This window comes from Cervus canadensis, chromosome 2, assembly GCF_019320065.1.
Source record: "Cervus canadensis isolate Bull #8, Minnesota chromosome 2, ASM1932006v1, whole genome shotgun sequence".
NCBI lineage: Eukaryota > Metazoa > Chordata > Mammalia > Artiodactyla > Cervidae > Cervus > Cervus canadensis.
The window spans coordinates 426,794-453,369 of NC_057387.1; the positions used below are offsets into that span (position 1 = coordinate 426,794).

At 43.2% G+C, this 26,576-nt stretch overlaps 1 protein-coding gene across 9 annotated transcripts in view; it reads left to right on the forward strand.

Annotated features, from left to right (window-relative positions):
• Nucleotides 1-2,045: 2,045 nt before the first annotated feature.
• Nucleotides 2,046-26,576, forward strand: part of GPR161 (G protein-coupled receptor 161) — a 57,881-nt gene continuing 33,350 nt past the window's right edge. For 3 of the 9 annotated variants that reach the window (XM_043449993.1, XM_043449986.1, XM_043450052.1), the window contains exon 1: nucleotides 2,649-2,817. Coding sequence is in view for 2 of the 9 variants with exons in the window: in XM_043450033.1 (XP_043305968.1) it covers nucleotides 3,870-3,904 (35 nt within the window). In the remaining 7 variants the exon portion in view is untranslated. Of the gene's footprint in view, nucleotides 2,166-2,648; nucleotides 2,818-3,777; nucleotides 3,905-26,576 lie in introns of those variants that run through there. The other 6 variants (XM_043450033.1, XM_043449978.1, XM_043450020.1 and 3 more) reach the window with 6 other exon arrangements.

Below are 26,576 nucleotides of genomic sequence, written 5' to 3' on the forward strand. Positions count from 1 at the left end.
AAACAGAAATATATATATATATAATAATTGGGATACATTTTAAATTGTGGCTCTGAGAGAGAGCAGAGGTTAGAAAACATTATTTAGATTGGTCAGGGAAGACACTTAAACTGACATGTCAAGGGTAAAAAGGATTTGGTGTAAAGAGTGAGGGAACAATACTCCACGTGGAACATGCAATATATTTCCCAGTTTTGTTCTGACTAGCTTTATGTAAAGTGCTGTCTTGAAAAGATATTATAAGGACTTCCCTGGATCTACAGTGGTAAAACATCCACCTTCCATGCAGGGGACACATGTTCGATCACTGGATGGGGAGCTGAGATCCCACACACCACTGGGCAACTAAGCCCATATGTCACAACTTGAGAAGCCTGTGCACTGCAACTAGAGAAATCTGTGCACTACAATGGAGGCCAAGCACAGCCAAAAGTAAAAATAGGTGAAGTTCTATAAAAAAGGAAATTTTATAACATTGATGAGTCATCATAGGTAGATTCTTCAGCCAGCATTTAAGATTCACTTGGATGAGGCCTCTCATCATCTTAATTCAGAAGTCTTTGGGGAACCCCAAATGAAATGACTTATGAAACTGATTTGGAAGAAGAAAATTATTATATATCTTTTGTTTAAAAATTAATCCTTGCACAAAATCAATGTCATGTTTTTCACACGACTGTAATCTATACGGTGATATATACTTGAATAATATTTTTCCCATTTCGCTGTGTTTGACTGAGTACTGCTCATACCTCAATATTAGGTTTAGAAGAAGGAAAAAAACCTTGAGAGAGCAACTGAAAAAAATGCATTTGTCGCTAGCAGCTTCTATTCTTGAATGCACAGTAAGTTCTCAGTTTATGAGCTACGGGAGGAAAAGCCTTTGTGATAAATAACATATTTGATAATGAGCAGCAGGAGAAAAAAAACTGTTTTCAGTTGAAGAGTTCAAAATGAAATAGAGTAAGTCTGGGAAGGATATCTTTGGCATCACGGGTGGATACAGAGCTGAAAGAGCCATAACTGTTTTTGATCTCATTGCCTCCATGCCAGTCCATGGCATATATTACCAGATCTTCCTTGAATGCCAACTTTCAAAAGGGTTTAGCTCTCTATAGCATTGAGGATTTACTTCCATTATCTCATTTCATCTTTCTAACTCTACAAATAGGCAGGTATGAGTAGGCCTATTTAATATATGATGAATAAACTGAGAGCTGAGATTTGGGAAGGTTAAATGACTCTCCCAGGGTCACAATGCTTAGCCAGTGCCTGGGTCAATACAGATTAAAAAAATAAACAGGGATTTCAGAATAAAAGTCCAAAATACCCTCAAGAACAGACTGCTTTAAGGTCTTTCAAGCATCTGGCTTGCTGGTGACCTAGATTCTGTGTGGAGTTTCAGCTTCCAGTTTTTGACCAAATAAAGCTGCTGTCCCATAGGAATATTAAGGCATCCGTGTACTTTTTGTGTCCCTATTATCTCCTTTGTCCCTGAAGACAAGCTGGGAGTTTGGCAGGTGCTAGATAGTAAATTATCCTTCTAAAACGGTAACTCAGCGGCCTAATATTAATAAGGAAGCAGGTCCCACAGTGCCAACTTGTAGACAAGGGAATAACTAATACATTTATCAAAGTGCATGGATTTTAGAGTTATTTGAATCCTGTTCTGGGCATAGCATCCGTTTTTGCTGGAGTTTGGTGAACTGAGCTTTGTAATTTCTTACCCGATTCATTTGCTACCCCTTTCCTCTCCCTTTAGTTTCTTTCTTCCTTCTCCACCTTCATTTTTAAAGCAGTTTTATTGTATGCTTCAACTTTTCGTCCTTTTATTAAGACTGCTGCACAGAAAACGCATGAGGCTAGGGATGCTACACAACATGGGAACTGAGGAAGGGGGGTAAAACCACATGTGAGAAGGAACTGTTTTGTTCCCTAAACTCGCAGCGCCCTGGTCTGTGTATTGTAATTACTGCTCCCTGGCCTTGGCTCAGAGGTAGAGAGTAGCCTTGAAAAGATCTGTTTGCATTCACCCTCCCACTCTCAGGAGCTGTGGGATCCACAAAGGCTGGTTTCGCGGGTGAATTCACTGTGATATTCCCAAGGCGCGGGACGGTGCCTGGAAGCAGGCAGATGCTCAGGCACGTTGGCTGGATGAATGAAAGGTGAGCAGGGAAGGCGATGCCGGGAGTCGTCCACGGCGAGACTAGAGGAGGAGAATGGGACCGTGCGAAGCCTACGGGAAGAATCCGAAAGTAGTGCAATGCAGAGAATGGCAAAGACGACGTCCCAACAGCTGGAACTGGGACGGAGGAACGGGACTCGGGGAAGGCCCGAGGAGGAACCACAAAGGTTTACGGGCCGAGAGGGTGGGGGCGAGACAAAGAGCAGCAGCTGAGGCCGACCGTGGGAAGAAATGGAAAAGTGGCCGGGAGGGAGGGCGGGCGCGAAAAGAAGGGGTGTGAGGGGTGGGGAGCGGCGGCGCCGGGGTGGGGAGGGGCGGCGGCGCGCGGAGCCCGGGCGGGGCCGTGCGGGGCGCCGGGGGTTCGGGGGGCCCGCGGGCGGAGGGGCTGGGGACGGCGGAGAAGGGGCGGGCGGCGCGAGCGCCGCGAAGTTACTCGGGCTGTGCCCTGGCCGGGTACGCGTGCTGGCGGCGGGGCGGCGGGAGGAGCGAAGCGGGGCTCCGCGGGCTGAAACCCGAAACCTCCGGTCCCCGAGCGCGGCGGGGAGGAAGGAAGCTGCTGCCGCGGCGGCGACGGAGGCGGGGAGGCGGCTCGGGCCGACCCGGCCATGAGCTGCCGCGGCGGCGGCCTCTGGGTGAGTACCCGCCGGGGCGCGGGCGGGAAGTGGGGCGCTGGCAGGGATGGAGCGGCGCCGAGTTCTTTGTGCCGTGCGGGAGGGCGCGGGGGTGCAGCCAGGCGGGGTCTCCGCGCCCCCGTCCCCCACGCCTCCCCTCCCCCACGGCGCTTTTTTTTTTTTTTTCCTCCGCGCCCCTTGGAGGTAGGCAGTTATCTTCCCCGCGCACCCCGCTTTGCTTCGGGGACCCGGGGCTCTTTGTGGTAAAATCTTGAGGGCGCGCCCCTCTGCTGCGGCCAGGGGCTTCTGAGAGGCCCATCCCACCAGCCCGCCTGGCATCGCCCGCGCTGCCGGAAGCCCCTTTCTCGGACCCCCGGAAAGCGAGGCCCGCGCTGCGGCCCCGTGCCCCCTGGTCCCCTCCGGGACAGGTGTGGGGGCAGAGCGGCCCCGAGCCTTGGCCGAAATCTGGGAGGACCAGGTGCGCTGCATCCTCAGTCGGGGCTTAGGGCGCTGTCTCCCGAGCTGGGCGGAAGGTGCGCCCAGAAGTCGCCCGGCCCACCTGGGCGCCGGCTCGGCGTCTCTGCTCCTCAGGTCTGCCAGCGGACATTCGGTTAGTTTGAGGGTACTCGGCCCGCCTCCTGGGCCAGAGCTTAGCCCCGGTCCAAACCTTTTGACAAAGGCATGTGGGATAAGAACGTCTACTGAATAGCTGTGGTGTTCTGGGTTGACCTCTCGTAACCACCCAGCGGTGCGTTCTTATCAGTTTATCTCACATCTTTGAGGCTGGTTTTGTTTTTTTACTATACCTTTCATCCGTTTTGGCTGTACTTTCAAGAGCCCTTAAAGCACCTCCTCCCTGTGAAGGTGGTGTGGTTTTGGAGGGAAAGGACTTTGGTTCCTTGATGTATCCAGTTCAGTGTTTGAGGGGAGGCTCGACGTGGTGGTGGTGGGGTGAGCGTCACTGTGCCCCCTCCCCATCCAGCCAACAGACTCTGCCCAGCCTCTTTTCGGAAAAACCTGTGACCTGGACCCAGAAAAGCGCTTTGGAGAGCTACTGCATCGAAAAATACTAGATGGCTTTCCCTCATAATCCCTCGTGGCCACTGAGGTAGGTGAGGAAAGGTATTTCCCAGGCCCCCAGCAGAGAGAGGTGGTGGGAAGTACCTCAGATTGCACAGACGGGAGCTCTGCATCCAACTTTCTTTAACTGGGATTCTACCACCCATTTCAGTCACTTCTTCCACGGTGCCTCTCTTCCTGTCTTAGTCTACACTCATTTTAGCTTCTAAGATGCTTCCAAGCACTTTAATACACACTTTTAAATTTCATTCATGTAACAGCCCTCTGAAGTGTTATTAGCAGCTTTTACAGGTGAGGAACTGAGAGTTGAGAAAAGTACTCTGCTCAGCAAGTAAGGAGCCAAGATATATTCAGGTCTTTTGACTTGCCAGTACTTTTCACATGGGCTGCAACACACGTGGGTCCTTGATCTCAGGATTTTCCTTGCCCTCCAACTCCGCCACCTTCATGGGAAGAATAGGAACTTTTCACAAGGAGGCCTGCTTGGCATTTAGAAACTAAGTCCAAGCCTAAAGTAGTCAAATCATTTTCTTTGTGTTGCAGCCCTGTGCAGGGGGAGTCAGAAATGAGGCCTGGCCATGTGATCAGAGGGTTGAGTTTGTTGCTTGGGTTCTGTGAAAGACAGAATGGGGTGAACTGGAACTGATCTAAATGCCACCCAAAGGAGGTACAGTTCTGTGATGTAAACTCTGCTGGGACCAGTCAGGAAGCCTGAGTGTAGAATGGCTATGTGGGGACTGTGTGTAGAACATACCTTCTGTAAAGAGATAGGAGCAGGTGTGACAAGGTTCTAGCACTTTGCTTAATCTGAATTGGGTAGGGGGGAGCGGTGGAAAGTTGCAAATTTTTAAGGAAGAAAGCTCCGTGTTTTTAAAATTGGCAACTAATTCAAAACAGTTTTCAAAGTATGCCGGGCAACCAAATCATGTGTGTAGGCTCATTGTAGCCTGCAGACAGCCAGCTTGCAACCTTAGGAAGTACTTGCTGTCATTCTGCGATGCAATAAAGCATAACTGGAGGGCAGAAGTGATGTTTTCTTGCTGTTTTTCTTTGAGAGCAACAAACATCAACAAAGTTGGAGGTAGTGCTACCTGGAGTTTGGAGTAAGGATTGACTTTATGACTCAATACTTCGTTCATTCAGCCAGTATTAGTACTGATCTCCTCTGTGATTCTAGTCCCGCACCAAGAGAATACTTCCAACTAGTTTTTGTTAGCCAGTTTAACAAATCTAGAAACAGAGGTGAATATGAGTGCATAATATATAGTTTATTGATATTACATTATAAAATATGATAAAGTACTATTTGCATTTCCAACTTTAGGACCCACCTGAGTATATTGGATATGCTTTTAAAACTACATAAATGGGGATCATATATAATTATATGCTACATGACTTAATTTTTTGACTTAATAATCAGACTTGGATGTCTTCTAATGTCAATAACATAGATATACTTCATTCTTTTTAATGGCTACATAGTATTTTATAGTATAGATTCACCAGAATTCATTTAAACATTTTCCTATTGAGGGGCTTTGAGATTTTTTCCCAGCTTCATCTATTATCAATGCTATAGTGAACATATTGAATGGTTTTCGTTGGAAATGAACAGAGATCATTCTGTCCTATGCAATATTGTTCTTTACAGCATCGGACTTTACTTCCATCACCAGTCACATCCTCAACTGGGTGTTTTTTTTGCTTTGGCTCTGTCTCTTTATTCTTTCTGGAGTTATTTCTCCACTCAACTCCAGTAGCATATTGGACACCTACTGACCTGGGGAGTTCATCTTTCAGTGTCCTATCTTTTTGCCTTTTCATACTGTTCATGAGGTTCTCAAGGCAAGAATACTGAACTGGTTTGCCATTTCAGTCCCTTCTCCAGTGGACCACATTTTGGTCTTCATGGCCCAGATCTTTGCATCACAAAAAGATCTTCAGGACCCAGATAACCACAATGGTATGATCACTCACCTAGCGCCAGACATCCTGGAATGTGAAGTCAAGTGGGCCTAAGGAAGCATCACTCGGAACAAAACTAGTGGAGGTGATGAATTTCAGTCAAACTATTTCAAATCCTAAAACATGATGGTATGAAAGTGCTGTACTCAATATGCCAGCAAAATTGGAAAACTCAGCGATGGCCACAGGACTGGAAAAGGTCAGTTTTCATTCCAGTCCCAAAGAAAGGCAATGCCAAAGAATGTTCAAACTATAGCACAATTGCACTCATCTCACACGCTAGCAAAGTAATGCTCAAAATTCTCCAAACCAGACTTCAACAGTATGTGAACTGTGAAGTTCCAGATGTTCAAGCTGGATTTAGAAAAGGCAGAGGAACCAGAGATCAAATTGCCAATATCCTTTGGATCATAGAAAAAGCAAGAGAATTCCAGAAAAGCATCTACTTCTGTTTTATTGACTATGCAAAAGCCTTTGACTGTGGGTCATGACAAAGTGTGGAAAATTCTTTTTTTTTTTTTTTTAATTAATTTAATTTAATTTTTTTTTTTTTTGGAAAATTCTTAAAGAGATGAGAATACCAGACCACCTGACCTGCCTCCTGAGAAATCTGTCTATAGGTCAAGAAGCAACAGTTAGAATTGGACATGAAACAACAGACTGGTTCCAAATCAGGAAATTTTTGAGTACATCAAGGCTGTATATTGTCACCCTGCTTAACTTACGTGGAGAGTACATCATGAGAAACGCTGGGCTGGAGGAAGCACAGGCTGGAATCAAGATTGCTGGGAGAAATATCAATAACCTCAGATATGCAGGTGACACCACCCTTATGGCAGAAAGTGAAGAAGAACTAAAGAGCCTCTTGATGAAAGTGAAAGAGGAGAGTGAAAAAGTTGGCTTAAAACTCAGCATTCAGAAAACTAAGATCGTGGCATCTGGTCCCATCACTTCATGGCAAATAGATGGGAAAACAAAGGAAACAGTGAGAGACTTTATTTTGGGGGACTCCAAAATCACTGCAGATGGTGACTGCAGCCATGAAATTAAAAGACTCTCACTACTTGGAAGAAAAGCTGTAACCAACCTAGACAGTATATTAAAATGCAGAGACGTTACTTTGCCAACAAAGATCTGTCTAGTCAAAGCTATAGTTTTTCAAGTAGTCATGTGTGGATGTGAGAGTTAGACTATAAATAAAGCTGAGTGCTGAAGAATTGATGCTTTTGAACTCTGGTGCTCTAGAAGACTCTTGAGAGTCCTTTGGACTGCAAGGAGATCCAACCAGTCCATCCTAAAGGAAATCAATCCTGAATATTCATTGGAAGGACTGATGTTGAAGCTGAAACTCTAATACTTGGGCCACCTGATGCGAAGAGCTGACTCATTTGAAAAGTCCTGAGGCTGGGAAAGATTGAAGGCAGGAGGAGAAGAGGGTGACACAGAATGAGATGGTTGAATGGCATCACTGTCTCGATGGACATGAGTTTGAGCAAACTCTGAGAGTTGGTGATGGACAGGGAAGCCTGGCGTGCTGCAGTCCATGGGGTCACAAAGAATCGGACATGACTGAGTGACTGAACTGATAGTGAGCATGCTTATACCTAAGTCTCTGTGTGTGTAGAGTATTTCTGGATAAAAGTTATTCTTAGGAGTGAAGTTGGTGGGTCAAAGGAAATGTATGTTTTAAACATTTATTTAAGCAGAATTCCTTTTGTTTATTGGGATCTGGGGATTATTCAGAAAAAGAGATTGAGTTTATTTAATTACTTAGGTTTACTTGTTTGGAGACAGATGTGTACATAAGACGTAGGTAGTATTCAAAGGCTATAAATGGTAATACCTCCCTTCTACTCTAGCCCTCTATTTCCCTTTTTTGGCACAACTAATTTTGCCACTTTTTATGCATTTATAGGTAAATAAAATATTCAATTTTATTTTCGATTTTCTTCCTCTAAAAAAATTATTATAGTAGCATCTAAATACCCCATTCTGCTTATAGAATGTGAAGAATTTAGCATATACCGTGGAGACCGTCCCGTATCAAAGTTGTGTGCGTTTTAAACGCTGGCAGATTCTTCTAACTCTGCTCTTAAAAAGTGCACTAATGGATTTATACTTCTTCACATTCCTTAACAGTTTTTCCACTGAATTATTGGTGATCTCATCAATTTGTGAGGGTCTTTTTAAATGCTAATTCTTTTCTTGCTAATAAATTACGTATCTTGCCTTTTTTCTCTTCCCAGATTTGCTTATTGTACCTTTGGTTGTTTGATGTTTATGAGTTAGTGTTCGGAGAAGGCAATGGCACCCCACTCCAGTACTCTTGCCTGGAGAATCCCATGGACGGAGGAGCCTGGTAGGCTGCAGCCCATGGGGTCCCTAAGAGTCGGACACGGCTGAGCGACTTCACTTTCATTTTTCACTTTCATGCATTGGAGAAGGAAATGGCAGCCCACTCCAGTGTTCTTGCCTGGAGAATCCCAGGGACGGGAGAGCCTGGTGGGCTGCCGTCTATGGGGTCACACAGAGTCAGACACGACTGAAGTGACTTAGCAGCAGCAGCAGCAGCATGAGTTAATGTTGGTTGCTCAGTCGTGTCTGACTCTTTGTGACCCCATGAGCTGTAGCCCACCAGGCTCCTCTGTCCATGGGATTTTTCAGGCAGGAATACTGGAGTGGGTTGTCATTTCCTTCTCCAATGTTTATGTGGTTAAGTCTATAAGACTTTCCTCTCTGGCTTCAAGTTTTCTGTCATTTAGGAAGCCTTTTCCTATCTGAAAATTAGTTTTTTCCTAAATTCTCTCTTTCCTCTCCATTTTTCTTCGCATTTTTCATCTAAAATTATTGAAAATTATTGTGTCTTTTACTTTTTTTCAGTGTCTTTCCTTTCTGACGCCAGGGAGGTCAAAGTTTGAATTTGAGATCAAGGTTGAAGGTCCAGGTTTGCTGGTGAGCCTCTAGCTAATGTAGCCTGTCTATTTCCTTTCACTTTTATTGTGACTTTTTTTTTTTTTTTTAACCAAATCTTAAGGATGAGCTCTTCTCCAGGTGGGAGAGAGAAAGGGCATTCTAGACAAGGGGACCGTTGTCATGTGCAAAGTCGTGGCATTGGAGAGAGCAGTGCATGCTTTGAGAGCCGTGATTTGTTCAGTGTAGCTGAAGTGTTGGCTCCTGTAAATGAAAACATTCTGCAGATGCCAGAGGATGGTATATCACGACCAGGTTTGCGTAGCGGTGTTCAGCCTTGCAGCAGTGGGGAGGACAAATTGGAGTAGGGGTGAGGTTAAAGACAAGAAGCTGAGATAGAAACATCTGGTTGTCATTCAGGGAAAAGATGATGAGGCTCTGATCTGTGGTAATGGCAGTGCAGATGAAGTTTTGAGTTAGGAGTCAGTGGTACACTAAATGTCTGTAAGGAATGGAGCCCACCAGCATTAATTGCTTTACATACATTCTCTCATTGAATCCTAGCCATTCAGTATGGATATCCAAAGCCCAGATATATCCATTAATCTGCCCAAGGTCACATAGAAAATGTCAATCATGGCCATTGGGATTATCTGACAAGAGTGATCTCGGATGTCCTAGATTTCTGTCCTGAGTGATTCTGGTGGGTGGTGATGTTTTTTCCTAGAGTAGAGAAAAACATGAAGTACAGCATATTGAGATGAAGCAGAGTTGATGAATTCTGAGGTACCTGGGTGTGACATGTGGGAGAGAACATCTTCTGGGTAGAAATGAATCTGGAGCCCCCAAGAGTTGTCTAGGCTATAGATGGAGATTTTGGAGTCAACCTTGTTTTGGTGAGTGCAGAGAGGGAACATACACAGAGAGAGAGGGAATGGGAGAGATGAGCTATCAAACAGGACTCTTCCTTTTGAAAGTGGTAGAAAATCCAGTTCAAATTGGCAAAAGCAAAAAAGAAAGTTACTGGCTCATGTCACTAAAAATCTGTAGCGTGTATTTGGCTTTATGCATGGATCAGAGTTCAAATGATTCATCAGGACTTTTTTTCTTAACTTCCCTGACTCATGCTCTCCCCTCATGGTGGCTAGGGGAAGTTGCAGATTCAAATCCAGTAGAGGGGAAAGTTGTGTTTCTCCCAGCAACAATCCCTTTATGTTTCAGAATCTGATTGGGTCAGAGGGAGTTGGAAGATGCTCTTGGTAAGGCTTCAGTGGTGTCACACCCATGAAGTCACATGAACTCAGAGGAGGAAAAGGATGACTCTTCACAAGAAACTCAGGGGCAACTGCAGAGCAAGTGGAAGAGATTAAAGGGAAGTAAAGAGTTAATTTCCTTTGTAGATGAGGAAGGAAGAAGTAGTGCCTCCCAGACAATATCTTGGGAAACTGTAACACTTAGAGTGCAGAATGATTCCAGGTAGATGTAAAACTGGTAGGAAACTGAGTGGGGAGAGGCAGAAGGGAGCTGGAACAAGGGAGACGAAGGAAAAGTCTCAGGAGAAAAATGAAAACTGTCAAAGGTGTCAGATGATGGAGAGACCACAAGGAAGGGCCCATTGGATTCATTTTTGATTCATATCTTTGCCCTCAGCAAAGATAGTCATTTATTTTAGACTTGGGATTGCATTCTAGAGGTTCCTATTCCTACATGTATTCTGGGATGGCCAGGTAAGGGCAGAGATGCAGTCAGGAAACTTGGGTTTGTCAACGATTAGGTATATGACTATGAAAAACTCACTTCACCTCTTTGGGCCCTCCAGTCCATCATTTATAAAATAACATATCAGAATGAGTTACTTCCAAAGCTTCTTTAAGCTCTCAAGTGTTGGAGATGAGTGAACCTGATCCCTTCTTGACACCTGTCACCACAACCTTGGTCCAGCCTTTATCTCTTTCTAGGGATATAGCAGCAGCCTCAAACTGGTGTCTCTGCCTCCATGCATGGGCCCTACAGTCCATTCTTCACTTAGGAGCAGAATAACCCTTCTAAACCATGAGTCAGATGCATCATTCCAGGGGCCTCTGTTCCCACATGGAGTCTCATCCACACTCCTTACCACGACCCACGGTGCCCTGTGTGATCTGGCCCCTTGCTGTTTCTACAGTCTGCCTCTTTCCTCACTCTTCTCCAGCTTCCTTGTCATTCCTCAAGCATCCCAAGCTCATTCTAGCACAGGGCCTTTGCAAGGGCTTCCCGTGGCCAGAAATTCCCTTGTATCATTTTTTGGTCTCCGCTCAAATCCTTAGCTCTTTGGAGAGACTTTGCTGACTCCTCACTCCCAGCTCACGCACCGTTTTTAGCTCCATTTTACTTATCCTTATAGCACCCACCACTCTTAGGAATTATTTTGTGTATTTTTTTTTATTTTTGTTTTTTATCAAGTTATTTTTTTTCTTTTCATATTTTTCCAGATTGATTGAGATATAATTGACATACAGCACAGTACGAGTTTAAAGTGTACAGCCTAATGATTTGACTTGCATGAATCATGAAATGATTATCACAATAAGTTTAGTGACTGTCCATCATCTCATACAGATTCAAAATTAAAGATAACAATTTTTTTCCTTGTGCTGAGAACTCAGAATTTACTCTTGACAATTTTCATATATAACATATGGCCATGATAATTATACTTATTATGTTGGACATTACATCCTTAGTATTTATTAACATTATAACTGGGAATTTCTACTATTGATTATGTATTTGTTTGCTGTCTGAGTCCCCTGTTCCCTTAATGTAAGCTCCAGGAGAGGAGAGGTTTTGGCATGTTGCTCAGTGCTATGTCCAGCTGCAAAGTAGAGCTTAGCTCTTTAGGTATGCAGTAAATATTTTTTTGAGGTAGCTGAGGGAGGAATGAGAAGGGGGAAGTTAGAAGTGTCTCGGAACAAGTAGCAGTGTGGTAAGGGAAGGGGCCTCCCCTGCTCCTCAGGGCTTTGTATTCTGGCATCTGTCTCAGATATGGTCATCAGAAAAGTATATTCAGAGGAATACCATTTTAAGCCGAAATCTCAGTTTTAGCATTATGAGTTCAGTTTGCTGGGCTCTAAGATCTTCATGACCTGGATAATCACAATGGTATGATCACTCACCTAGAGCCAGACATCCTGGAATGGGAAGTCAAGTGGGCCTTAGGAAGCATCACTATGAACAAAGCTAGCAGAGGTGATGGAATTCCAGTTGAGCTATTTCAAATCCTAAAAGTTGATGCTGTGAAGGTGCTGCATTCAACATGCCAGCAAATTGGGAGAACTCAGCAGTGACCACAGGACTGGAAAAGGTCAGTTTTCATTCCAATCCCAAAGAAAGGCAGTGCCAAAGAATATTCAAACTACCGCACAGTTGCACTCATCTCACACACTAGTAAAGTAATTCTCAAAATTCTCCAAGCCATGCTTCAGCAATACGTGAACCGTGAACTTCCAGATGTTCGAGCTGGTTTTTGAAAAGGCAGAGGATCCAGAGATCAAATTGCCAACATCTGATGGATCATTGAAAAAGCAAGAGAGTTCCAGAAAAACATCTATTTCTGCTTTATTGACTATGCCAAAGCCTTTGACTGTGTGAATCACAATAAACTGTGGAAAATTCTGAAAGAGATGGGAATACCAGACCACCTGACCTGCCTCTTGGGAAACCTGTATGCGGGTCAGGAAGCAACAGTTAGAACTGGACATGAAACAACAGACTGGTTCCAAATAGGAAAAGGAGTACGTCAAGGCTGTATATTGTCACCCTGCTTATTTAACTTATATGGAGAGTACATCATGAGAAACGCTGGGCTGGAGGAAGCACAGGCTGGAATCAAGATTGCCGGGAGAAATATCAATAACCTCAGATATGCAGATGACACCACCTTTATGGCAGAAAGTGAAGAAGAACTAAAGAGCCTCTTGATGGAGGTGAAAGAGATGAGTGAAAAAGTTGGCTTAAAGCTCAACATTCAGAAAACTAAGATCATGGCATCCAGTTCTATCACTTCATGGCAAATAGATGGGGAAACAGTGGAAACAGTGGCTGACTTTATTTTTCTGGGCTCCCGAATCTGCAGATGGTGATTGCAGCCATGAAATTAAAAGACACTTACTCCTTGGAAGGAAAGTTACGACCAACCTAGATAGCATGTTGAATAGCAGAGACATTACTTTGTCAACAAAGTAGTCAATGCTATGGTTTTTCCAGTGGTCATGTATGGATGTGAGAGTTGGACTATAAAGAAAGCTGAGCACCAAAGAATTGATGCTTTTGAACTGTGATGTTGGAGAAGACTCTTGAGAGTCCCTTGGACTGCAAGGAGATCCAACCAGTCCATCCTAAAGGAGATCAGTCCTGGGTGTTCATTGGTAGGACTGATGCTGAAGCTGAAACTCCAATACTTTGGCCACCTGATGGGAAGAGCTGACTCATTTGATAAGACCCTGATGCTAGGAAGGATTGAGGGCAGGAGAAGGGGATGACAGAGGATGAGATGATTGGATGGCATCACCAACTCAATGGACATGGGCTTGGGTGAACTCCGGTAGTTGGTAATGGACAGGGAGGCCTGGCGTGCTGAGGTTCATGGGGTTGCAAAGAGTCGGACACAACTGAGTGACTGAACTGAACTGGAATGAAGATAATGGGTAAAAGAAATAATAAAGGGTAAAACCAATTAGCTTAGTAATCATTAGTTATCTTGTGACAGAAGTAATCAAGTCAGCCTTATTCTCAGCATACCTTCTGTCTCTTGTCTTCTTGGAGCATGTATGTAAATTTGTTTATGGAGGGAATCATTTTATTTTTCTTGATCTGTTCGTTTAGTGTACGTAGGAACAAGTAGAATGAAACCAATTACTCCTATAGAACAGGCTTTCTTAACCTCAACACCACTGACATATTGGGCTGGATAATGCTTTGTTGGGGGTGAGCAGGAGGCTTCCCAGTGCATTATGGGATGTTTAGCAGCATCCTTGGCCTTAGATGACAGTAGCATCCCCTGAGATGTGACAACCAAAGACGTCTCCAGAAATTGCCAGATATCCCTTGAAGTGGAAGTGGAGGCAAAATCACCCCTCCTTGAGAACCACTCTTGTAAAATATTGGGGTAGTAACTGAGTTTGATTATTATCTAGAGTCTTCTAATTAGACATTTTCAGACCCTCCCAGCCATCCTGCTTCTATCTTTAGCTTTAAAAGATGAGATTTGCTCTTTCAGGGAAAGGGTTGTGGCCTGGAATATCAGTTCCCCTCACCACAGATGTAGGTCAATTAAAATTGCATGTTTTTCAGTCAGCTGGTCACCTGGGTGCCTGAGAGCCTGACTCAGCCGGAGCCTCTGCTTTAGTGGTCACCAAGCAGCTGAGTTCTTGGCTGAGTGCTTTCCTGCTGACTGAGCCATCAGCCCTGAGCCCCCAGTGGGGTCAGACGTGTTTCCATTTTTCAGTCTTTCTCAACGGCCTTTCTCTCCTCTCTTTTATTCACTTAGTGGTCAAATGAAACCTCTTTGGTTTTAATTAAAATTTGAAAGGGAAAAGGAGAATTTTCTTTTCATGTCTTAAGTAGCTTTCTTAAACATTTTTGAAGTTTATCTCCTGACAGTCACTCCACTAGCTGCTTTCACACATGTTACTTCATATATTCTCCTTGGTAATCATATGAAGTTGGTTAATGCCACTGTTTTGATCTTTTTGGAGAAATTGAGGCTCAGAGAGTTAGAAGATAGCATGTAGTCACATGAAATTCAAACCAAGGTTTAGTTAAGGTTCTGAAAAACATGTTCTTTCTATTGAATATCAGATCAAAATGGATATTACTATGAGTAGGGGGGATATAAAATCCCACATTCAAAGTACTGTTGCATATTCAAAGGGGAAACTGAGGAAGAATTTATAATCCATCTGCAAGGGAAAGCATACTCACCTAAAATAGAAATTTTTGCTAAGACACGCATGTCTGAAAACATAATGTTAAAGAACTAGATGTAAAGGGTGATCAGGGTCATTGTGAGGATGGGATGTTCCAGAAAGACTTCTTGAGACTTTTCCTGCTACGGTAGATGTAAGCGGCTTTGGATGTTATTCGTATAAATGTCAGTAAGGGCTTATGATAGTGATCACCAAGCTCTGCCAGACTGAGTGGATTCACCTGTGCTTTTGGTATCACTTCAGTTGGAAAAAAAAATTGCGTAATTACAGAGAGCTCATGTGAATCAATAATAATGTAAAAGATGAATTCAAATTTTATTGACCACAATAGCATATTTATTGTGAAGAATTTATTATTGAAGAATAATAGTTCACATATGTGTGCAACATCATTTATTTGGTCTATAGACAGTAACGGCCACCCAGAGTTTGGGAATGCATGACTTAGATAATGTGTGATAGGATGGTTTATAGAGAAAATAAAAATAAGAGGGAAGCAAGGTAACCACGAAATAATCTCTACCTTGCTATGCAGATCTGTGCAAATAATGTCTGCAAATATAGCTATAGTCTCTTCAAGAAATTCATGTTTTTTAGATTTAGCCTTTTGGAAAATTCTAATGTAAGTCATTCGGTATATAACTAACATTATCTGCACTTATCTATTTGTCTTTCTAGTGGCATAAAATCCAATAGGACTTGACAATCTTTTTTTTTAAATTCAGCAGTTTCCCTTTTACCATTTAAGAAAATATTAAAGTTGAATGGAGAGCTCTAAACTGTTTCAAGGGCCTTTGTTTTTCTTACTCATTTGGGCCATATAAATACAGTTAGCATATCTTGTAAAGTGCTGAGAAGTAGAAAATCGACCTTCCCCAAAGGTGCAGAAGGGAATGACATCTGTCTGACAGAAGCCATACCTGGAGAACTTTGCACTGAAGCCCTTCCTCAGTATATCAGCTTCTACTTTACATAGACCTTTCCTAAGCTTGACAAGGAAAGCTGCAGGTAAATATTCTCTGTATAGGGAAAAGGGCAGCCAATGTTTCAATAAATTCCAGAGAAAGTTTCAAAAGGAAACAGAATATGCAAGGCACACTTGGTACTGAGTTGACCAAAAAGTTCATTCTAGGGATCTTTCCTGGTGGTCCAGTCATTAAGAATCCATCTTGCAATGAAGAGGTCACAAATTGGAACCATGGTTGGGGAACTAAGAACCCACATGCCATGGAGCAGCTAAGCCCTCGTGCCACTACGAGAGAATCTTTGTGTCACAGTGAAGATCCCATGTGCCAAAACTAAGACCCGACTCAGCCAAATAAGTTTGTTGCTATTTAGTTGTTCAGTCTTGTGACTTTCTGTGACCCCATGTACGGCAGCACGCCAGGCTTCCTTGTCCTTTACCATCTCGCAAAGTTTGCTCAAATTCATGTCTCACAAAGTTTGCTCAAACTCATGTCCATTGAATTGACAATGCCATCCAACCATCTCCTCCATCGCCCTCTTCTGCTGCCCTCATTCTTTCACAGCATCAGGGTCTTTTTCAAAGAGGTGGCTCTTCGCATCAGGTGGCCAAAAGATTGGAGCTTCAGCTTCAGCACCAGTCCTTCCAATGAATATTCAGGACCGATTTCCTTTAGGATGGACTGGTTTGATTTCCTTGAAGTCCAAGGGACTCTTAAGAGTCTTCTCCTTCTCCAACACCACAGTTCAAAAGCATCAATTCTTTGGTGCTCAGCTTTATGGTCCACCTCTCACATCCAGACATGACTAATGGAGAAACTGTAGCTTTGGCTATATGGATCTTTGTTGGCAGAGTGATATCTCTGCTTTTAATACGCTGTATAGGTTTATCATAGCTTTTCTTCCAAGGAACAAGCAGCTTTTAATATCATGTCTGTAGTCACCATCTGCAGTGATTTTTAGAGCCCCCCAAAATAAAGTCTGTCACTGTTTCCATTGTTTCTCCATCTGTTTGCCATGAAGTGAGGAGACTGGATGCCATGATCTTAGTTTTTTGAATGTTGAGTTTTAAGCTAACTTTTTCACTCTCCTCTTTCACTTTCATCAAGAGGCCTTTTAGTTCTTCTTCACTTTCTGCCATTAGGGTGGTGTCATCTGCATATCTGAGGTTATTGATATTTCTCCCAGCAATCTTGATTCTATCTTGTGCTTCTTCCAGCCCAGCGTTTCTCATGATGTACTCTGCATATAAGTTAAATAAGCAGGGTGACAATATACAGTCTTGACGTATTCCTTTCCCGATTTGGAACTAGTCTGTTGTTTCATGTCCAGTTCTAACTGTTGCTTCTTGACTTGCATTCAGATTTCTCAGGAGGCAGGTCAAGTGGTCTGGTATTCCCATCTCTTGAAGAATTTTCCACAGTTTTATTGTGATCCACACAGTCAAAGGCTTTGGCATAGTCAATAAAGTAGAAATAGATGTTTTTCTGGAACTCTCTTGCTTTTTTGATGATCCAAAGGATGTTGGCAATTTGATCTCTGGTTCCTCTGCCTTTTCTAAATCTAGCTTGAACATCTGGAAGTTCACGGTTCACGTACAGCCTTGATGTACTCCTTTCCCAATTTTGAACCAGTTCGTTGTTCCACGTCCTGTTGTGATTGTTACTTCTTGACCTACATACAGATTTCTTAGGATGCAGATAAGGTGGTTTGGTATTCCCATCTCTTTAAGCCAAATAAATAAATTGATTAAAAGAAAGAGGTTTTTTGTGTGTGTGTGTGTGTGTTTTTTAGGTTCAGGTTTTTCTGTAAGATGTTTTGAAAAGACCTGAACGGACTTTTTGTGCAACCCAATATAAAAGGAAATCACATTGCCCTTACCCGGCTTGAGGGAATCGCTGTGTTTTCAGTCGTGTAGTGAAGACTCACAGGGATGACCCCCTAGTTGAGTAACTGGGAAGCTGAGCAGTCTTCTCTAAAATTTCTAAAGAGAGCATTCCATTAGCACTGAAATCTGAGGTCAGAATTCCATTTATATTGGTATTTAATGACCTTGAGTCATCATGAAAATTATTATGATCTGTATACCTTATTTTAAAATATAGGAAAACGTGTGATAGATTTTCATGAATTTTGCCTAAAGGCTTGAAACAGAGTTTTGACATTTTAAGGTGATAAAACCCCACCAACTCATAAAATTCTGTTTCTAGAATGAGGCATTTCCAAGGATCAGCTTGGGTTTTGGTGCGTTTTTGAAGGGGAAATTGTTACTGGAGGCCCTGTCTCTCTCTCTCTCTTTTTTTTTTGTGTATGTGTATTCTTTTAAAAATTGAAGTAAAGTTGATTTACAGTACTGTGTTAGTTTCAGGCATATAGCAAAGTGGTTCAGTTATACAGACATGTTTTGCGTCTTCCCTGCAAAAAGTTGTCGAGATGCTCAGTGAAGTGGTAGTCGGTTGCTGAGAGGTCAGGTGAATATGGTGAATGAGGTAAAAGTTCCTGGCCCAGTTCATTCAGCTTTTGAAGCGTTAGTTGTGAGACCTGCAGTCAGGTGTTGTTGTGGAGAAGGACTGGGCCCTTCCTGTTGACCAGTGCTGGCTGCAGGCGTTGAGGTTTTCAGTGCATCTCATCAATTTGCTGAACAGATGTCATGGTTTCTCTGGGATTAAGAAAGTTGTAGTGGATCAGAGGGGCAGCAGACCAGCGAACAGTGACCATGACCTTTCTTTGGTGCAAGTTTGGCTTTGGGAAGTGCTTTGGAGCTTCTTCTCAGTCCAACCACTGGGCTGGTCGTTATGTACAATCCACTTTTCATCGCACATCACAATCCAGTAGAGAAATGGTTCATTGTTGTGTAGAATAAGAGAGGACAACCCTTCAAAAACAGCGGTTTTTTTGATTTGAGGTCCATTCCCCTCCTCATTTGAGGAGGGCATGGCAATCCACTCCAGCATTCTTGCCCTGGAGAGCCCCATGGACAGAGGAGCCTGGCAGGCTAAAGTCCACAGGGTCATCCAGAGTTGGACATGGTTGAAGCGACTGAGCTTTTGCATGCACAGCTCATGAGACACCCACTTGTTGAGCTCCTTCACCTTTCCAGTTTGCTTCAAATGCTCAATGACTGTAAAATGGTTGACACTGAGTTCTTCGGCAACTTCTCGTGTAGCTGGAAGAGGGTCAGCTTTGATGATCCTCTCAGTTGGTTGTTGTCAACTTCTGATGGCTGGCCACTATGCTTCTCATCTTTAAGCCTCTTGTCTCCTTTGCAAAACTTCTTATACCACCACTGCACTGTACATTCATTAGTGGTTCCTGGGCCAAATGTGTTGTTGATGTGAGTTTTCTCTGCTGCTTTATGACCCATTTTGAACTCAAGTAAGAAAATCCTTCAAATTTGCTTTTTGTCTAGCATCAGTTCTATAGTCTAAAATAAAGATAAAATCATCAGCAACTGATAAACCATTAGCAAAAAAAAAAAAAAAGAGATAAATGCACATTAAAATGATATATAACATGACTATTATTTAGAATGTATTTAAAAGATACGTTTTGACAATGCAAAAACCACAATTACTTTTGCATCAAACTAATAGTACACCACATCAAGTCAGGGATCTGTTGACAGAAAAAAGGGGAGGATGTTTATTGACTGGATGATGAATAGTGTTTGCTACATCTGCAAAAATAATTCTCTAAAGGCGAGATAACACCTTGTGTGCAAAGATGTCCAGTGTCCCATTGTTAATTCACATTTTCATTTATCACATATATCGGGCACCTATCATTTGCCAGGTGCTGTTCTACGTACTGACCCCAAAATGTACAGACCCAAGATTTCTTACTGTCTTGGAGCATACAGTCTGGTGTGAGAGAGAGACATTAACAAGATAAGTAAATAAGTACATACACGTGCAGTACGGAGGAAAAGTAAAGAAAGGGAATGGGGCCATGAAATGTTAGAGAGGGGTATGAAACGTTAGGTTGTGTGGATTGGGAAGGTTTTGCTGAAAAGGTGACTTGAGACTGAAAGGAAGTGAGGAGCGACCTACAGAGATACCTTGGATAAAGGCATTCCAGACATAGGAAGCAGCAAGTGCAAAGGCCCTGAGGTGGACACATGCTTGATATGTTTGATAAATAGTATTGGCAGTTAAAAAGTAATTTTTATTATGAAATTGGACCAGTAGTGGAGAGCTGGATCATGCAGGGCCTATTCTAAGTGATAGGGGAATACTTTTGGGGTTTTGAATAAGCAGTGACTTGTTCATGTATTTTGACTTCTGTTTTCACAGGCTCACTCTGGTTTCTGTGTTGAGGATGGGGACAATGGCAGGTGGAGATGCTTTCTCTTTAGTGAGAAAGCGATTTTAATAATTGCAGAGAAGACATAACCTGGACCAGAGTGATGGTAGCAGAGATAGAAAGACATGGTTGAGTACTAGATACATTTCAAAAGTAGATCCATTAGCCTGTAGATTTGCTAATGGATCAGGCAGGAGATGTGAGAGAAAGTGAGGAGTCAGGAGTGACTTCAGAGTTTAGGGTCTGAGCAACTGGAAGGATGAGGATACCACAACATGAGTTGAAGAGACATGGAAAGAGCAGATTTGAGAGGCAAAAGATCTGAAGTCTGATTTTGGACATGTTAGGCTTGTGGTACCTGTGCCATTCAAGTAGAGATATTGAGTAACCAGTCAGGAACTCCAGGGAGTGGTATTGGCTTCTCTCTGCCTGAGCACCAGCTGCTGACCAGACCCTTGGTCCATTTGCTCTGGGAATCACCACGGGCACATCTGGCAGCAGCATCAGGTCGACGTGGACCAAGCTTGAGCAGGCCTGGCCTAATCTGACCCAGCTTTGCCTTTGGGGTTTGCTGAGGTCCCAGCTCCAGGCAGGCTGGCCTTTGGCCAGCGTCTGTGGAGGCTTTCCTGAGCCTGCCCTGGGAAGACGGGCATTTCTGCTCTTCTCCCACCTGGGGAAGTAGTGTGGTCCAGGCTGAGTGTCCAGCTCGGAAAGCTGTTTCTGTAGTGAGGTCTTGCTTGACCTTCAGGCTGCTAAGGCCTCCCCAGAGAGCTGTGGTCAGCCTGCCACTGCTTTCTCTCCCTTTTCCTAAAGCACTTTTCTGTTGTCTTCATCATGACTTCAGCTGGTTGTTTGTAGATTTTCTGGGAGGCTGAAGTGAACCCTCCCCATCTATGTTGGCCAGAAAACACAAGGATGATGACGGCTGCTTTCAGTGTTGCTAGGGGAGGCTTGGGAGTCAGGCCAGTGGCCCTTTGAAAAAATTCGACAGTCCATGGCTCAGAGTCCAGCTTGGCTTAGTACTGAGTGTTCCTCACATTCTCTAACATGCATAACAAAAACTGCACCGGAGGAGCTTGATGAACAAAAAGTGAGTTTCGCTTTACCGAGTGGTCTGGGGACAGTGCAACATGATGAACTGCTTTACTCAGCGATTTTTACCTTGGAAGTCACTGCTGGACTAGTCCCTAGTGAGGAATAATCTGGTGCAGACATAGCTTGTGTTTCCTCCTCTACTGCAGGAAGAGTTTACTCTGTACATGTCTGAAGTTCTTTTCTTCTTCATCACTGGTTGAGACACTGTGAAGATAGCTGACTTCCTTCATTTCAGGACTCTCTAAATCCCATGGGGAGAGAAGTTAAAAAGAAGATACCCTGGTATATTTTCTCCAACTTTTTCATTGCTGTAAAATAAATATACCTAATATAAAATTTATCATCTGAGCCATTTTTAAGTGTACAGTTCAGTGGTATTTGGGGCTTCCCTGGTGGCTTAGAGGGTGGAGCATCTGCCTGCAATGCAGGAGACCGGGGTTCGATCCCTGAGTCAGGAAGGTCCCCTGGAGAAGGAAGTGGCTACCCGCTCCAGTATTCTTGCCTGGAGAATCCCAAAGGTGGAAGAGCCTGGTAGGTTACAGTCCACGGGGTCGCAAAGAGTTGGACATGACTTCACTTTTCACATTCTTTCAGTAGTATTTAGTACATTTATATGGTACAGCCATTATCACCATCCATTTCCAGAACTCTTTTCACCTTGCAAAACTAAACCCATTAAGCAACTTTCCTGTCTCCCTCTTACCAGCCCCTGGCAACCACCATTCTATTTACCATCTCTATGATTTTGACTACTCTTAAGTACCTCATACAAGTAGAATCATACAATATTTGTCTTTTTGTGGCTGGTTTATTTCACTTAGCATAATGTCCTCAAAGTTCATCCATGTCGTAGCATATGTCAAAGTTTCTTTCCTCTTTAAGGCTGAATAATGTTCTTTTATGTGGATATACCATATTATGCTTATCATTTCACAGTCAGTGGGCACTTGGATTTCTTTCACATTTTAGCTGCCTTGAATAATGCTGCTATGAACCATGGTGTACAGATATCTCTTTGAGATCTGTCTTACAATCAGTTGCTTTTTCTATCTGTTTGTATATTTATTTGGGCTGCAGTGCATGCTCTGTGCAGTCTTCCACTAGTTGTGGTCTGTGGGCTCTCCTGGTGGTGGCTTCTCTGTCACAGAGCACGGGTTAGGGCTTATGGGCTTAGTTGCCCCATGGCATGTGGGATCTTCCCAAACCAGGGGTCAAACCCATGTCCCCTGCATTGGCAGGCAGGTTCTTAACTACTGGACCACCAGGGGAGTCCCTCTCTTTGAGATCTTGCTTTCAGGTATTTGGGGTGTATATCCAGAAGCAGAATTGCTGGATCATATGGTAATTCTATGTTTAGTTTTTTGAGAAATTGCTGTACTGTTTTCCACAATAGCTGTACCAATTTACACTCCCGTCAACAGTCTACAAGGGTTCCAGATTCTCCACATCCTTACCAGCACTTATTATTTTCTGGGTTTTGTTTTGGACAGTAGCCATTCTAATGAGTGTGAGGTGATACCTCATAGTTCTCCTTTGCTTTTCCTAAGGATCAGTGAAGTTGAGCATCTTTTCATGTGCTTATTGGCTAGTCATGTATCTTTTTTGGATATGGAAATTTTTGTTGTTGAATTTCAGGAGTTCTTAATATATGCTGAATATTAATTTGTAGTCACATGTATGATTTGCAAATATTTTCTCTCAATCTGTGTGTTGCTCTGTCCCTGGTATCATTTGATATACAAATTTTTAAAATTTTCATAAAGTTCACTTTGTCCATTTTTTCTTTTGTGCTTATACCTTTGGCATCATATCCAAATCATTGCCAAATTCAAGGTTGTGACTTGGAATATTTTTGTATCTCTTTAAAGCCTCACCCCCCCATATTTATTTATTTCTTTCTCTCTTTCAGTCAAGTTATTAGACCAATAGATCAGTAACACATTTTAGAATTCATAAATCTTTATTAATTCATTCTGCAAGCAGGGAGAGCATTCCAACTAGAGGCAGAAGCCAGAGCAAATTGGAAATGGCAGCATGTAAGCATAGCTGGCTGGAGCAGAACATACACATAAAGGGGTTGGTGGGTGAAAAGACTGGAATTTAGACGAGGCCACACCATGTTGAATCTTACCTGCTGTGGTGAGCAGATAAATTGAAAGTAGTCTCACAGCCATAGGACCAAGTTGGAGAGCTGTTATCAAATATTCTCTTGAACTGGGCACTTAACCTTTCTGAACCTCAATTTCCCCACTTTATTCATTTAACAAACACTTACGTGGTGCCAAATTCTATTTTAAGCACTCTATAAATATTAACTCATTGATTTTTTTCCATCAACCATATGAGATACTTATTCCTGAGCAAGGAGTATTATCTCCATTTGACAGAGTGGGGAACTGATGCCCAGAGAGGTTAGATAACATGTCAAGATCATAGAACCAGTAAGTAGTGGAGCTGGGATTTGAACCCAGGCTCTCTAGTTCAGCTCATGCTCTTAACCATATGTTGTGCTGCTTCTCTGAAACAGGGAGAAGAATAATTCGTACCTCTAAAAGTTATTCCAGAGATTAAATGATGTATGTAAAATTACATTGTCTGTTGCACATTGTTTTGCCAATACTGATTATTATTAGTTAATAATAACTAAAGAACACTTTGGAAATGGGTAAGATTCTCAAGGGCATAGAGAGAAAGGAATGGATCAAGTACTGAGTCTTGGGAAATGTTTTTGCTGAGAAGCAAGAGCTTAATTTTGGAAAGACATCTGACAGAGTTATGGCTGACACCTTTGGGGAGAGGGTCATGGTCAGTGAAGAGCCCTAGACTCCAGACTTTCAATCCTTGGCAAAGAAAATTGTTGAGGTTGGTGATGTTGTTTGACGTATATACAGAGGGGACCAAAGCCAGGTCTTTCCCACTGGCAAACCAAGAATTCAGACAAGGACCACAGGGTCACTGGGGTTCTGACTCTAGCTTCTTCTCCATCTTATGGTGCATGCTCCCAAACAGCCCAGGGTTCAGACCTGCTTTACAGGTGAAGTGGGATGTTTTGGATGAGGAAATTACTAGGTTTATGGTGCCCTTGTGGGGACAAGAACAAAGCACTGTGCATTGTAACAGACCCTGGGCTGACTGGGTGGACACATCCCTCTGGGGCTGCAGAGGTCAAGTCATCAATCCCCCGTCTTGGGAACAACTTTCATGTGTGTGCCAGGGAAGGACAGAGGAATGCAGGGAAGGAAACCCAGGGATCCTGGGATCTCTTTCTGGCTATCAAAGAGTTGTGTGGTCTGGTTTGTGGGTGGAGTGGGGGTGGGGGTTCACTGTCTAGCTCACTTACCTTAGTGGAAGACAAGGTTGTTAATTTGAATATTTTCCCCAGCTCCACCCCCTCAGCTGCTCCAGTTGGTGACTGATGTGTAAAATGCTTTGAGGTGCCCTGAAAATGTGGCCAAAATAACATCACAGTGATTTCACTTGAGTTTGTCTGAAGTGGTGTTTGGAAACATTTCCTCACCTGGAGGGTTTTTTATTTGAACCTATCGTACACCTACCTATTGGCATTTGATTTCTTTAGATGAGGGCATCTGGCAGTCCCAGCTTTTAGGCTGCTCAGCTTTTCATAAAAATGGGAGGCCACAGAATGAGCCTCTGCCCCAGTTGTGTTTGTTTAAGAACATCAGAAGAGATATCCTAAAAGAAACTGTTTTCTCTGGAGAAGACTTTCAAAGAGGCCAGGTATATCTTGTCATGTCCATTACCCTTGTTAGAGAGGCGCCAAGAGTCTGCCTCCTACTGACTAGCATGATCTCACAAGACTCACCTGAGCCTTGGCCTGTGGCCTGTGGAATCTCAGGCTGTCCCTTTGATGGCCCTGTTTGTAATGGGTATTTTAGGGGTGAACGAGGCCTTCTTTTCCTTCTGGTGGTTTGTGGACTGGATCATGGATCTCCTGGGAAGTGAAAAACTTACTTATGCTTCCATATGAAGAAACTCCATGATACTAGGGTCCATGGGTCTGTGGCATGGTCTGTGACAAGAAGAAAAGTTCTCAAGAAGGAGACTGAGGTAGGCAGAGCTGTGCCTGAGGAGTTGGCCTAACCTTGAGAAAGGGAACATTCCTGGTATCAGTGTCCAGAGAGGTGGAGTCTTAATGTGCTGTATCAGATCATGTCAGGATTCTTCAAGTTGCAAGTGACAGAAACCTAGTCAAATTGGCATAAGTGAAGGAGAAAATCACTGGGTGCTATAACCGAGAAGAACAAGAAGATTCAGAGTCACATATTATTTCATCAGCATTTGTGAATGGGCTCATTCAGTGTTCTCCCCACCTACCTCTTTCTCTCTCCCTTTCATTCTCACTCTGTTACCTTTCTTTGTCTGTGAGTTCTTTCCTTGTAGTGTCCAAGATGGTCAGCTGCTGCAATGCTAGGCCCACAATGGTAGGCTAGTCCATCCTCCAGCTGTTCCAGCCAGTGTCCTAGGTCCTGTGACCATGGCCTCAAAATATGGGAAGGTCCTTTCCCAAAGTAAAATCAGGGTGAACTCTTCAAATAGAAACTATAATATGAAGTGAAGGCTTACTGTGTGCAAGATCCTGTCCTAGGTGCTTGATACAAATAAACTCACTTGGTCCTCATAATTATTTGGTGAGGAAGATAATGTTCCTTTAAAACTTTCTTTTTTTTTTTCCCATTTATTTTTATTAGTTGGAGGCTAATTACTTTACAATATTGTAGTGGTTTTTGTCATACATTTACATGAATGAGCCATGGATTTACATGTGTTCCCCATCCCGATCCCCCCTCCCATCTCCCTCTCCACCCAATCCCTCTGGGTCTTCCCAGTGCACCAGGCCCGAGCACTTGTCTCATGCATCCAACCTGGGCTGGTGATCTGTTTCACCCTAGATAATACACATGTTTCGATGCTGTTCTCTCGAAACATCCCACCCTCGCCTTCTCCCACAGAGTCCAAAATTCTGTTCTGTACATCTGTGTCTCTTTTTCTGTTTTGCATATAGGGTTATCGTTACCATCTTTCTAAATTCCATATATATGTGTTAGTATACTGTATTGGTCTTTATCTTTCTGGCTTACTTCACTCTGTATAATGGGCTCCAGTTTCATCCATCTCATTAGAACTGATTCAAATGAATTCTTTTTAATGGCTGAGTAATATTCCATGGTGTATATGTACCACAGCTTCCTTATCCATTCGTCTGCTGATGGGCATCTAGGTTGCTTCCATGTCCTGGCTATTATAAACAGTGCTGCGATGAACATTGGGGTGCACGTGTCTCTTTCAGATCTGGTTTTCTCAGTGTGTATGCCCAGAAGTGGGATTGCTAGGTCATATGGCAGTTCTATTTCCAGTTTTTTTAAGAAATCTCCACACTGTTCTCCATAGCGGCTGTACTAGTTTGCATTCCCACCAACAGTGTAAGAGGGTTCCCTTTTCTCCACACCTTCTCCAGCATTTATTGCTTGTAGACTT